Source organism: Chroicocephalus ridibundus, chromosome 1, assembly GCF_963924245.1.
Source record: "Chroicocephalus ridibundus chromosome 1, bChrRid1.1, whole genome shotgun sequence".
In the NCBI taxonomy this organism is placed as follows: Eukaryota; Metazoa; Chordata; class Aves; order Charadriiformes; family Laridae; genus Chroicocephalus; species Chroicocephalus ridibundus.
The window spans coordinates 25,774,078-25,789,173 of record NC_086284.1 but is presented as its reverse complement, the minus strand read 5'-3'; the positions used below and the strand labels follow the sequence as shown (position 1 = coordinate 25,789,173).

The 15,096-nt window shown below is 43.3% G+C and overlaps 1 protein-coding gene across 2 annotated transcripts in view; it reads left to right on the top strand.

The window, feature by feature from the left end:
- The window catches only part of FLT1 (fms related receptor tyrosine kinase 1), a 113,034-nt gene that overhangs the window by 67,138 nt on the left and 30,800 nt on the right, over nt 1–15,096 (top strand). The window contains exons 13-15 of one of the 2 annotated variants that reach the window (XM_063331892.1): nt 2,937–3,227; nt 8,309–8,455; nt 10,406–10,537. In XM_063331892.1, the coding sequence (XP_063187962.1) occupies nt 2,937–3,227; nt 8,309–8,455; nt 10,406–10,537 (570 nt within the window). Of the gene's footprint in view, nt 1–2,936; nt 3,228–3,390; nt 6,264–8,308; nt 8,456–10,405; nt 10,538–15,096 lie in introns of those variants that run through there. The other variant, XM_063331902.1, reaches the window with a different exon arrangement.

The following is a 15,096-nucleotide window of genomic DNA, read 5'->3' as shown; positions in this document are numbered from 1 at the left end:
GAAACAGGAACAGCTCTGCCTTATCTCCCTGGTTTCCCAATGTCACTAAGCGCATTTTATTTTGAGATTCCTGATGGTGCTTGGCAAAGATAAACAAAATCTTCCATCAGGAAACCTGGGAGCTATTTCCACAGGAAGCTTCAAATCACTAAAGTAAATAAAACCCTTTTACGTTATTCCCAGCCATGTTATTTAGCTAGCCTGAGCCTGTAACAATTGGTGAGAGGTGTCATATATTAGGGGCTCCCAGCCTTTAAACAAATGATTCTCTTGGAATCCTGTGCATTTTGCTTTTGTCCTTAGATTTTTCAGAAAATAGCCTTTCTTCACAGAAGAGACATCTAGGAAGAGCTCCAGACCTGACAACATGGAAGTAGTTACAACTATATTATTCTGTTGGCACGTTATCCTTTTACATTAAAAATAGCTCACTTGCCTTGATCCCAGGGGATCTTTAGTTTCATCTTAAGAGTTTTGCTTGGCTCTTCCTAGCATTTGCTGAGTGCTGGCATCTGCAAAAGCCAAAAATGTGCAATATTTCAGACCTGTACCCTGGCTTTCCCAACACAGATCAGAACAATTTGAGGTGTACTGAGAGTAAGACGCAGCAGTTTCTTTCATCCAAATGCTTACTCATGATCAAAACTTTGGACCCTGGATTGCATTTAAGTGTGTCTGAATTCAACGCTGTTTAACAAAATCAAGCAGAGGATTCACTTCATCTAACTTAAGCCTTAAAGTTAGGTATCTAAGCCTAAACTGGTCATGTAGGATCTCTTCATGAGTAAGCGTGAGGGATTAGGATCTCTGGAATTTGGCTCATCTTAAGGCAATGGGTTGCGTTGCTCTCTGGAGGTGCCTCTGTCACACCATGGGCCGTAAACTTTAGCCCATACGCAAACCAAGTATATTCAAGTACATTTCGATGGCTTAGGCTAAATATGCTGTAACCCCATTAGGGAAAGGTTTAATCTTAGTAGCACTTCCAGTCAACACGTTCTTAACTGAGACCAGAATCTGGCACCATGCACCCTTACATATCAAAAAGGATGCTGGTGATAGTCACTCATAGATGAGTTCACTAAATTTTAAGTTTTTCTTTTAGTTTTGTTTGCTGGATAGAGGAAAAAAGGGAGGCCCCAATCATGTATAAGAGGAACAAGTCAACACACGGGATTTAATGTCCAGTCCAATACGTTAGTGTCACTGCCTCCATTAGGTTGATCTTTGGACTACACAGCTGAACTACAGCTGGTGACTGTACAGCTGCCTTGCTCTCACTGCAAGGGCACAATGAGCTCAACCAACAGAAATCCTCTCCCTGGAAGGCACCTACCGTCAGAGGAAATTTCAATCCAGGACTTGCAGGAGCTCATTTACCCTGTATTTAACACTCAGGGCTAAGTGCAGAAAGAGGATATTAAGGGGAGCAACTGATACCAGACTTTCAACAGGCAGAAACTTTGTTTGAAAGGCAGCGGTGAGCAAGTCGTGTTCGTGGTTCCCCTGGGGAGCCAAGGCTTGTACGGTGGGGATTTAGGGATAAGCTTTCTGATGGATTGGTGAATCAATGAAAAATGTTACTGAAAGGTGTGGGATCCTATTCACTGCAGATCTACTCTTCATGTGCCCCTGCTGCTGTGACATTAAACCCGAAGCAACGTTGGTAAGCATGGAACTGAATGAAAGACGGCGTTGAGTTGTTCATGCTCTATGAGACAAGAAAAGAAGGCATAATTCTCCATTATGAAAGATGAAACCATTCTTATGGTTTTGAGTCAAGTTCACAGCCAAGTGCTGTAGCAATTAGCAGTGAAAGAACAATTGAAAATGGCCAAAGTCGATGTCACTTGACCGAGAAGAAGGAAATGACTTTATCAGAATATTGGCTACAAATAAACGCAGAGAGCTTGCATTCTAGGAGTAAAACTTGGAAGTGCTTTCTCTCAGGAACTTTCACTGAAGCCAGTGGCATAACTCTCCCTCGCTGGAGAGATGAACCCCAGGCGGAGGCAGTCAGCACCACCACGGGTCTGTGCTGCTCCCCAGGTGGATGAAGCTGCAGTAAAGTTACAATGGATGGCAAACACGACTTTTTCAAGTGTGTCTTTTTACATTCGTAGCTAAATTATTCCTACCTGAACTACCAGCTATGAAAATTCCTTGTGAAAACTTAAGATTTAGTAAATGGTTAGTGCAGTGATCCTTGATTTCTCTCAGGTGGAAATATTGTTCACTTTTGTTTAATGCCAAGCAGCCTGAAAAGAGCGATCTTCACCCTAGTGCTGCCCACACATGGCTGGCCACCCAGGCCAGCAGGTGCTGTTTCTGCTCTCCTTTAGGGTGCCTGACAAGCTTTAAATGCATGGCAGGCAAACACCTCTGTTCCAAGGGAAATGTCAGGCGTGTAATCACAGATTCAGTAATTTCTCAGGATTTGAAGCATTTTTGAGAAAGAGACATGATTTGTCTGAATACTCATGAATAACAAGAAAACAATATAACCTAGCCTGATGAACTGCAGTATTTTTCTGCTGTCCCCTTGAGATTCATTTTCTCTCATGCAGTTCACAAACTGGAACTGAGATCAGAGTTTTACTCCTTTTTCATAGTCCCACTGTGCTGTCTTTAATTCTGCTTTTGGTACCCTGCCCCAGTCTGTCTTAACGGGGCATAACATTTCTACAAACTCAATACTTCCAAGAGCAGCTTCAGTTTACACTAACTGATGCCTGAGCCCAAGTGTCTCGTAGCTCCAAGACAAATTATAAGAATAGTTGGAGCCTAGCATATGAAAGGAAAGATTAGAGACTTCAGCAGGAAGACAAGGACATCGATTAGTTCAAAGGCTTCCTGATAAAGGGGAAAATATACGCCCCGTTAATTTTGGCTCATTCATTTCGTATAAACTAAAAAGTGTTCTTGATTTTTGACAGATGTACCGAGTGGATTCCATGTTAGTTTGGAAAAAATGCCCATCGAAGGAGAGAATTTGATCTTGTCCTGTTCGGCCAACAAGTTCCTGTACAAAGACATTGCCTGGATTTTACCGAGGACAGTCAACAATCAAACGAAAGCAAAAAGATCTCTCAACAAGGAGTACTCCATCACCCTCACTCTGACCATCAAGAACGTTTCCCTGGCACACTCGGGCACCTATGCCTGCCGAGCAAGGAACATATACACGGGGAAAGAAGTGCTTCAAAAGAAAGACGTTACAATCAGAGGTGAGCACTGCAACAAAAAGGCTGTTTACTCTCGGATCCTCAAATATAAAAGCACAAGGAATGATTGTACAACACAAAGCAATGTAAAACATTAAAGGACTCATTAAACAGTAACAGGTGTCTCATATCATCTTGATTTTTTATTACTGTTGCTACCTTTCAGGCCCTGAGGTGGTGCACATTCCCCCATGGGTTGGACGTAGGAGGAATAGCAAACAAAATCATAACGCGTGAGCTTCCAGTTGAGTTCAGACGGGTGTTTTCTGCTTTGACAAGGCACGTGGAAGCTGGGGTTTGGAAGATCCCCTGTGCTACATTTTGCATGTTGTTATTTTTTCTCTTGCTGTCTCCTACTGAGCGATAAGGAAAACTTTGGATCAATCTTTTCTTCCACTTTGATATCGGCCTCGTCAAAACTGTCAAAGCTGAATAAACTGATTAACTTTAAAAACTGCTGTTTTCAGTCAACAATGGACATTTAATAAGTTAACTTGAATGTGCAGAATGAGCACAATTCAGTTTGAGATTGACTGGACTATATATTTTTTATTTTAATCTGATCTTGATGGACTTATAAATATTACCTGCTGAGCAAGTTCTAATGCTTATTTATTTGAAATTATTTTCTACACTAAAGTACATTAATCTTAAAAAGTATCTTCTAAAGGAAGTATGCAGGGAAGAAATAAAAATGTTGATATAATGCACAGACCAATCATATCATTTATAATAATGACGATTTTAAAACTGACAGACGTGAACCGTGTTTCTCCAAATAAATCCAGGTAGACTTCCAGTTGCTGTGTTGGTCAATTTTTAAAGTCAGTTCTGCACTAATGTAAAAAGCTACTGATAAAAGGGTGAATGTTGCTCTTGGCCTGAAGATACAGGAATTTGTAATGTTGTAATTATTTTATTAAATGAGAAATATTACACTAACATGACTGACAAGGTTGCAGCCAGCACAGTGAGTTCTTTAATATGTTTTTAAAATCACAAATTCAAAATTGAAGCCATTAAAAATATTCATTGCTTTTGGGATGCAAGTGACAATTGGATTTATTATGGGGATTAAGAACCAGTCAAACTGCTGAAGGAGAATTAAGGGCAACATAAAACTTCCTTGTGAGCGTTTCCCCTTTTTTTTCCTTCGACCTGATTTTGCTATGAGATGTTTCTGTGTATTATAAATTCTGTATAAGGAAGAAGTTGCTATTTTTAATAGATCTGATAACTTTATTTTTTTACAATACATAGCTTTTATTATTTTTGGTTACATTTATGATTGATCATTTATATAGCATTTACATAAACCATAACAAAACAGGCCGTAGTGACCAAAATAGCTACAGCAAAGGAACAAAGTGGCTGTGCTTTTAAAATAGAGGGTGACAACATGACAGTTTCTTGCGCTTGGGAACTCACCAGGCTATTTCCTCCTTTAGGTGTCGAGACTGTGTCCCACGGCTAAACTTGTCTTTCACGTGGGAATTGCTTTTGTCAAGTGTGAAAGGGTAAACAATAGCATTTCCCCGTAATGCCAGTTTCATGGAGCCTAAAATGCTTAGGAAACAATTGATAACCTGGAAGTTGTCAGAGTAAAGAAGAGAATAATCATTTATATCTTGAAATGTCACCTATAGCCTGCTTGTATACAGTAGCTCTTTTGTTCATTATTAGTGTGATGGCTTCCAGAAACAATGTGCTCTTGCAAAGGGACCTGGGTCTCTTTTTTTTTCTAAAATATGCCTAAAAAGCAAGCGAAATCATTGGTGACTGCTGAAAAATGGGGCAAGTGCGCTCTGTAGCATTTGCAAGTCTTCAAAAGAATTACAATACAGAATCCCCTTTTTTATGAGGCTGTTTTGTGAGAAGACATTTGATGGCAAGGTGGGCGGTGATGACAGGACGTTATGAATTTTCCATGGCCTTGTGAGCCGGAGTGTGATGACTTGTAGCAGCCAGTTGCCAGGCAATATGAGTTTGGGTCAAGAAAAAAAAAAGAGATGTGGCGATTAGACTGTTCCTCTGTGAAATTGTTGTGAATCGCGATGATGTGTATCACTGCTGGGTGGACGTCCTGCCAGCCTGGTCTCAACCAGACCTCGGGGGGCCACGCTGTGCACGGATGTCGTAACATCCCTATGTGGCTGCCTGTGTTGGGAGGCACAGAGAAACCTCACTGGAAACATTTGAGGAAAGCAGGTCTTGGGGGCCAGATAAAAACTACTGATGTCACTTTTGATGTCCTCAGATGACTGGAGAATCTCATCGGTTTGGGGAGTTTCTCTGCTTTCTGTTGTGTAATATATTATTTAGGGAGAAAGGTGTGAATTATATTTCTTCTTTTTTTTTTTTTAAGTGTTAAAATTAAAGCTTGTATTTATATTTTTGTACTGATTAATAAAAATAAGTGAACAGACAACGTAATCATAACAAAGGGCAAAAATGGATGGAATGCAAAAGTATACCCCAAAATGAACAAATTGTAATGTTTTCCCCTTGTTTGCCATTGTTTGCTTTTGGAAATGCAAATTTTCCCTCCTTTACCGCCCTCGGGTGGGCTGAGTGTTCTGACACCAGCGTCCCCTTCTCCCCTGTCGCTCCCCTGGGCCAAACTCTGCCTACAATGAAGTTCCTCGGGGACACTGAGAGCAGAGTTTGGTCCGGCCAGGCAGCGCTTGCGGGCAGGCACAAGGGCTGGGGATGAGCCCGTGGGGGCTGCCCTGGGCGCTGAGCCCTGCACTGGCCGTGCTGGTGGCCAGGGCAGCCCCTCGGCTTTGGAGTGAGCAGAGCCGGGTGTTAGAAACTGCCCCCCTTGGCTTCACTGCAAAAACGAACAGAAGAAAATGGGGGGGGGGGGTTGCAAAAGAGGATAATCCTCAGGTTGACCATGTCCTTGAAAAAACAGCTGACTGCAGCAGAGAAATTATTGAAAGTATATGAATGGTGACTTAAGTTTTAAGCAAAAAAGTTTTTCGTAATATGAAAACCCATCTTTAGTGTATGGCTATAAAAAAATTAAAATTAATCACAAATAACTCACTGAATGTGTGATTTGCCTTTGTTGTGTCATCTTGTCTGCCTTCATTTTGGATGTCTGGTCTCGGGCGTCCATCAGGGACCACTGATAAATGTGAACTGGGGAGCTCTTCTCAGCCTGGGTACACAGACATGTGTCAGACGGTGACTGTTCATAGGCAGCGTGTGTTGTGAAAAATGATAACTCTGTAAAAACTGAGGTGAGATACCAGTGAGAAGAGGGCAGTCTTCTTGGCTGCCAGGCAAATATTGTTGACCATGTCATTGTGTAGGTATTTGATGAAGATTTTACTTTACAGCCTCTCTTATGAGCATTACTGTTTGGGAAGAGAGAACAGATTGTGTACTACACTGTAAACAAAAAATAGCATTGCCTGTGGAAATTACAGACTTGCAGCTCAGAAAAGCCCAAACTGATCATTGCAGGGTCATGACTATGCTGGAATTAATTTCAAGGGGTAAGAGCATAGCAAAGATAGCCTACTTTAAAAGTGCTTTTAGTACTGTGGGGTTCATGCACACTGCATAAGCTGGTGGTACCTAAGTGCTTAATTTTTCTGAAGAGTTTTTTATGTACAGCTGGTAACAGAATAATTGTGAAGATGAAAATGTCTGACAGTTGGTTTTTCTGAAAGACTAGAGTATAATTTTCCAAACCCAGAGTGTCAGAAATTCAGCTGATATTATACTTGCTGTATTGTTATCTACTGCAATCCAAAAGAAAATATATACCAAGGGTTGGGTTTTGCCTTGTTTTATTTTGGTTTGTTTCATATTTTGTAATGTGTGTCTTATTATGTTAGCAACTGCTGATCCTGGCAGTTATCAATGAAGAGAAATATTACAAATAATCAGTTCATGCAAGACTGGGGAATTCAAGGGAATCTGCAGAGCCTTTGCATCTGTGAGATTGCTCAGGAGCTCCCTGGATTCTCCATCACTACTTTGAAGGGACCAAAAAGGATCATGTGAGAGTTGCAAATGTGATAGAAAGATGTTGCCATATAATGTGCATAAACGTCGCATATATCTTGATCTTTGTCAGAACAGCCTTCAGCTCTGCAAAGAATGAAGGAAGGAGTGGCAAAGGGTTGAAATGAGGATGGGGAAGATTTGTTGTTTTGCTTCTTTCAGGGATGACTTTAACATGACGTTTACAGAGTGTTTTTGAAATGCCCTTCTGAGAGCAGAAGCAGACCAGATGAGATGTGCTTCCAATACACATTGTCACTGACTGTCATGGAAATGTGTTTTATTACCTTGCCTTTGTACGAATTTCAGTAGATAAAACAGGAGTGGTATTGCTATGCTGTGTGGCTTGCTAGCACTCGGCTTCGGCCCCTGCCGTCAGGGTTTCCAGCATCTGTGGGCTGCTGGAGGACACGGGCGCATTTCTCACCAACTCAGTTTTGGCAGGCGGGCTGCGGTGTGGTTTGGCCAGGCCTTGTTGTGTTCAGCCAAATATGTGAAACACAAAAGTGGAAGAATTTATGAAGACTTTGGGACATGTAACGCAATGCTTTTGTGCTTATGGTTTCTGGTTTTAGATTATGTGAGTTTACTGAATACAATTTGTAACTGTACTCTTTAAAAAAAGTCACTTTGGCAGGTATTGTGGTGTACAGAACTGTGTGGGGCTATCAGTGATGCAAAGATATTCTGCTACGAGGGTGTCCTGATGATTGTTAAAAACCTTGGTGTCACAGTTTGTTTCTTCTGATGATGCCAAACTCTGAGCTTTCATGGAAACTTGTTGCTTTCAATAAACAAACGTGGTTGGTAATGGAACTGAGGAAATCTTTTAAACAATGTCATCACTGGGTCTCCACTGGTCATCATAACCTCCTTTCGCTGAGTAACGAGAGTTTTCTGCACACATCAAACGCTCTTAAACAAACTGGAATGGTAAATAGAATCTATGAACAAAGAACTTGGTAGAACATCCATAGCTGTTTACATCAGTAAAATGCTGGTAGGGAAGATAATTAAGCCCCCACAGTTACAGGAATGTAAAACGGAGGTGTTGTTTTGTCTTGTAGCTCAAGAGGCACCAGCCCTCCTGCGGCACCTTATGGATCAGACAGTGAACACCAGTAACTCGGCCATGCTGGAGTGCCAGGTTCGTGGCATCCCCGAGCCCCAGATATCCTGGTTTAAAAACCATGAGGAAATACAGCAAGAATCAGGTGAGAGCTCTGTGTACTCGCCTACCTTTTACAGCTTTTTTATTGTGCCCTGTCTGCCTTAGATAGCCATTCGCAGAGTCCTTGGCATCGGTACCCAGACATAAGGAAGGAGAATTGCCCAGCTGTTACAGGCAGAGAAGCACGGGTGCTCCGGGTTATTTTGTCTCACTCCAAAACCCCAGCCAGGCTGGAGGTGTAGGCACAACGGGCTTCTATGGAGCCAGTGGGGAAAATACAGCTCTCAATTTGCATCTGAGAAGAGTCATCTCCAGAAAAAAATATTTCTCTCCGTTTACTATAGAGGGAGCCTAAGGATCAGGTGTCTTGGTCGGTGTACAGCTAGGTAGGGGGAAACCAAGCTTGCATGATGTGCATAGGAGTACCACAGGGAGTCTGTGGTCAGGCATGCAAAGTCTGTTCTTGATTGACAACCTAACTGCCAGACTAATTCTGTATCTGGGGTCAACAAAACCAAAATGCATCTGCTGGCAGCGGAGGAATCCAGGTCTCATGGAGCAGAAAGGAACAGCTTCCCAGGTGGCATGCTGCAGCTACAGGAAAACTCTGGGAGATGTTTTACTGCTGTATCCGGAATGTGGCTTGAAAGATCAACTGAGGCTCATATCCAGCTCTGATGGCACAGAGGTCACGAAAGTGCTCCTTGGAGATTTCAGATCATCTGGATCTGAGAATGATCTCAGGATAGATATCATTCCGATAGAAGGCAAAACCTTTCTTATGGGAATTCATCCACGTTTGGATCCAAAGCACACAATGATCTAGTGTTACAGGCTCAGCAAAAATGTTCAAGGAGGCTTTGTCTGTAGGAACTTGGATCCCAAGTGTAGTTCAATAACAACATTTTAGGAAGTTGGTGTTTGAGGTTCTGTCCTGCATTATTGGAAATCAGCATAACATGAATAAAAGCAACAGGGAATAACTCTGAGGATTTCTCAAAATGAGTTATAAGCACTTGCAGACTTGCAGCAAAGGCACCAAACTTAATCTAGAGCCAGATCCCATGAAGCTTTACAGTGACCACATGGTTGTAATGTGTCCTATTGTCTTCTAAAATGTGTTGTCTGTCTAGGGTGTAATGCAACACATGAGGTTAGGAGCCAGGAAGATGTCTGTAGAGGGTAGGTCAGAGCACTTCAGTTAGGTGCCTGAAATAGATGGTGGGAACAGTACATTTTGACAGAACAGTAGTTCTGATGGAGCCAAACACACAAGTGTCCACTTGACTGCCCGTTTCCTGGCCATACAGTGCCTTAATGGCAGTCCTGAGGCCAAATCTGCTCCCTGCCATTTCCTCTCTTGCTGGAGTATTGCCCAGGCTGGCTTCTGGGTTGACCCAGCTGGAATACACAAGGTGTTGAAAACTTCAGATAACTCCTGTGTTTTAGGGTATACCTCACGGGACCTCTCTTTGCACTGGCTGGGATTCTTCTGAGAAGGGGCTCATTGTCCCATACCACATGGACAAGTGGGACTTGGAGCAATTCTGCTGCCCATAAGGCCAGTGTGGACTTATGGAGTTGGTTCTTGGAAGTACTCTGAGCTTGAGCTGCTTCCGGTGTGGACCTGAGCCTGTAAGTGTAGTGGTTAAGTAACCACACCACCCATTTTCCAAAGTTGGAGACATGCTGAAGAACTCATTTGCATGAACGTCTAGGCACAGTGCTAATCAATATATATGATACCAAGTGCTCCCAGGATCGTTCCCTTAGGCTGAGCTTTTTCACTCAACACAAGTGCTTTGTAAACACTGATTTCCAAAAGATTTCCAAAACATCCAAGTATATTTGGCTTTCCTGCAGATAACATTGTGCTGTTCAGTCTGTGGCTCAGATTTCTTTTGAGAAGAACTTGAAGCAGATATTATTACACAAGGGCCTGGTTTTGTTTATATCCTGGCTCCCTCTTATTGCAAAATATTTCGTTTCACAGGAATAATTTTAGGGCCCGGAAGCCGAATGCTGTTTATTGAAAGAGTAAAAGAGGAGGATGAAGGACTTTACCAGTGTATAGCCACCAACTTAAAAGGGTCCGTGGAGAGTGCGGCATACGTCACGGTACAAGGTAAAGCACGACATGAAATGGGAAGAGCAAGCTTGCCAGGGTGATGTTCCTACTCAGGCTGGAAGGGTGGGGGTACGGCTCAGGGCTCATGCGGTGATCTCTGAAGGCAGCAATTTGAAGGAAATCCTAGCAAGGGAAGTGTACCAGGTTGGAAAGGAAGCCTAGCAGGAAATGCTAACTCAGAGCATGTTTACACTGACCTAAAAAGAAGAATTGCTTCAACCCAACAAAGATCAGGTCAGGGTAGAAGACAAATGTAAATTTAGTATCATCAAAACAAACAAAAAACAGAATAAGGAACACTCCTACCCACTCATTTTCCCATTTCAGGTTAATTCCAAAGAAATTAGAGGCCTGGGATATTTTCATTTGTTTATTTTCAATGTAAAGTGAACTGCCAGATTGGACTAGAAGATTTTAGCCTAGCAATAGCTACACATGCGTTTTTCAAAGGTACTTGTAAGAACTAAGTATGTTCTAGTTATTTCTGTAACTATTACTTGAGATATTTTGCTATTCATTTAAATACCCAGCATCATTCTGCCTTCTGCCAAGCTTGACTTAGGTCTGTGGCAATGACTTCTGTCAAGTAATTTTACATTGCATAAAAATAAGTGTTATTCAGTGACTTTTCAGTTTCATTGAATACCCTTTTTGTTCATATATTATGAGTCAGGAGAACTGGTTGACATTCTCCATGTAAGTCAGTGCCATGTATGAATTGAATTTGACATAACCTATCTTATTGATCTCATGTGTTAAGTAAATAGTCCTTAATGCATTTAGTTTCTCTTTATAGAAGACCGTTTGACTACCACCAGGTCTCTCAGGCAGGGATTATATCTTTGTGGACGTTTTCATACAATTACTAAATGTATCTGAATGCTACTGAGTGAATACTCCCCTACAGCAGAAGACCATTGATTTTCTGCCACAAGTGTGTTAGCAGTTTCAGTTAATGGTCTTCTTTGATAATACAACGACGTTTTTTGCTTTAAAAGGTCAGGGATAAATATATGTACACGTGGGCTGGCCTAAGTGGTGCAATCAAGGAGTTAAAAACACCCCTCTCCTTATAAATAATGCTAAGGTTTTTATGGCTGCTCTCATAGCTAAAAGAATACTTTGTGCCTAAGTACTTGCTGTCCAATGCATCCTACTAATTGATGGACTTGGACAATATAATTAATTATTGTATTGATTTTTAACATCATCGTGTCTTGGCTATTTATTACAACCACAAGCATTCTGTCCGATGGCTTCTAGGAAGTCGTATCTCCTTGTCCATGATCCAGAGAAGAGGAAAGACAGCAACCAGGAAGTCTTTGGAAGCTTCTCTGGTTACATGTCCTGGGGGACCACTGGCAATGCTCTTGTGTGAATCCTATGGGAACTCTTTGATAAGTAGGGGATGAAGTCTACCATATTAAAATGTATAACTTTGAGACTGCATGAGAAAAAGAGAGACTAGTATGGTCAAGGAAAATGTCTTTCCACGCTCTCTCTTCCTACTGCCTGAAGGGACATCACTGGAGGTTTTTTCAGTCACACCAGAGTGTCTGTCCCTCTCCCAGGGAACAGCAGCCTCCCACCCCATCCCTGAGCCTGGAGGGATGAGATCAGGGCTTAAATGTGGCTTAAATGCGGGGTTCTCAAAAGTGGGCTTTGCCACTTGCCTGTCTTTCTGAGAAGTACAGACCGTGCGACTGCCACTGTGAGCACCAAAGCCTTCCCTCCATCCCGGCAGCTCTCGGAGCGTGAGGCTGCCGATCAAAGGGAGCAGAGCAACGCCTCATGTGGATGGCTGTGTTTAGCAGATTGGAAGAGTAGTTTGTGAATGAGTCAGGAAGGAAACTGTCTGCTCTCTTTATTTCCTCTGAAAAAACATTCTTATACTCGCAGATAAAACAATGTGTTATTTTTATATCCGAGATGGATGAATGGATGGTGAAATTCAAGGGCCGTCTTTAAATAATCACAGCCCATGTTTGGTTTGGAAACCCTTTTTGCCGGGTTGTCTGAGAAGGAAAGGGGCTGCTTTTGTGGACATGTCAGAGCAAACTGTCCGCTTGCTCTCGGCTGAGGAACTGAAGAGGCAGAGAACCTGCAAGGGCTGAACAGGAACAGCAAATGGCCGCCAGAGCGCCCAGCAGGCGGAGGGGACTGTGTCCCTAAAAACCTGGGGACACAAGCTGGTGGGCACGGGGGGAACACGGGCTGTCTTGGGCAGCTCTCCCTGGGGGACACACCCGTCTGCCCCGTTTGTAGAGTGGGCCCCTTGCCATGAAAGCCTTGCCCTGCTTCTCCTCCTGGGGACCCTCGCACCCCCCCTCAGCCGCAGCCAGCGATACAGCTGCTCGTTGCAGAGGTGCTGCACCATTTGAAGGGGATGTGTTGCTGAAGGAAGGAGCATCTTTTACAGTTCATGCTCACTGAAATCCAGACATATAACAAGCAAATGAATACAGGAACACACACTGACTTAAAGCCGATGTTGATAACTTGAAGTGATCCCTGCTGATGAGAAAGGAAAACCTCTCATTTATTAAGCATTCATTGGACTATTCCAACACTATGAAAAGGGTGTTTGCTTTTTAAATAGCTGTCTGGTTTTCTGTCTATCTGCCTTTCTGACTTTGTATCTCAAAAAGTTGTTGTGCCTTTTGGGTCACTGACTCTGAAGTCATCAGGAATGTTTCCATGAAGTTTAACTGGAATCCCCTTGGCTACTGAATGACATTCAGCCTGGGTTATGTGCATGGGTGTAAGAGAAAAGGTGAATATCAGGGGACACTTATACTCTTTTTACTTCAGGGGACGACCAAAGGAAGTCATGGAGGTTTCTAGTTCATCACAAACGCTACCTCCAGTCAGTGATGGCTTTGTCTGGCCAGGTCATGAAAACCTCTAAGGATGGAAATTCCTCAGCATCTCTGAGCACCTATCCCAGTGCTGCACTGCCGTGATCATGGGATCACATGGATGAAGCAGGGTAGATCACATTGATCTAGGGGTGAGGGACGCTTTGGGTCCAGCAGAGTGGTGTTGGTGCCCCAGGCATTGCTTTTCCCCTGGTTGACACCTGACACAGAGCTGCACCTTGATGTTCGGAGCTGAAATCCTAACGACAGAGCCTACGCCAGCCCATGGCCTGAGCTCATTCCTGGAGGGGTCAGTGCATTAGTCCTGGCTGTCGTCCCGGCATGCCTGCACCATCCTGGTGGCTCTTGTAGCTGCTGAGAGAGAAAAGCTGCTGCCAGTGGCACTTCTTCAGTCGCTCTCTCCTCACCCCTCTGCAGCACTGAAGGGGCACGGGATGGTGCAGGGGGACTTTCAGAAGGGCTCTGGGCAAGAAGGGGACTGCTGCCTGCTGAAGAGAGTCACGAGGATGGGGCAAAACAGCACATGGCAGAAAGTCTGTGTCTAATGAGATGTCTGGGGAGTAAAGGTCTGGGACAGGTGTAAGGGGGAGCCAGAAATCTCAGGCCACTGGGCAGAGAGAGGGATTTGGTCCTGCTTACAGCACCTCCAAACTCTGCTCATCCTAAGCCTTCTTCTGAGTGTTCCTGCCCGTTCTGCCTCAAATCAGACCTTTTCCTACCCAGCTGAGAGGCACTCAGCCAGCTCTGGCTGCAAGGCTTTTAGCAAGACGAGGAATCCAGCCCAACCCCAGCCTGGAGAAACGCTTTCTGATTGCCTAAATTCACTTCGACTTTTCAAAAACATCACCTTCATGTCTCTTCGCTAACTCCTGGGCAGCATACAGTAGTGGTTAGGGAATTGCTGCCTTCCACGCCAGGATGGGCTGTAGGATGCCTCATGGCTTTTCTGAGTCCTGCCATATGGAGCAGCGGCAACAAATGAACCTTCAGCCCCTCCAGGTTTTGCTGAATAAATGTCAGAAACTATTACTCACCATCTGCACGGGTGCAGCTCAGAAGCAAGAGGAGAGTATCCATACGTAAAAGGAAAGTCTGATGCTAGAGGATGGGCAAGCTGCATTAGGCTGTATCATTTATGCCATCATTATGACCCCTATCTAAATCAAGCCTTTAAAAAATACTTAAGAAAAATTAACACTCTTGGCATTTTGGAGAAATAGATACTTTATATCTCCATTTGTAGTTGCAGTCGTATTTTTCTTCAATGAACTGTATTCTCAAAGCTCCAGAATGGACATACTGGAGGAATCTATAGGGTACGAACACAAATCTGATTATCACCTTTAGAGAGGGAAGATATTAAGCTGCTTAAGCCACAACTACAAGAAGAAATTCAAGCTCTGAACAAAGCCTTACTTAAAACAAGGCAGCACATCCCTCTGGATTACCTGGTAAGCCCACCATTGAGACATCGATCACCCCTTTTTCATGTGCCAGGAGTAGCACCGAGCTGCCCGGCGTCTGAAGCTGCTGCAAGTGCAGTTGACGAAACCACTGTGAAATCATGTTCAGAATTGCTCCTTCTTGTCCTCTCATTTTCTCTCTCTGGAGGGTCTATCAGAATAAGAGGCAGAGAATAAGGGTTTGGGTTCTTTTTTTCTTGCATTTGCTACCAAT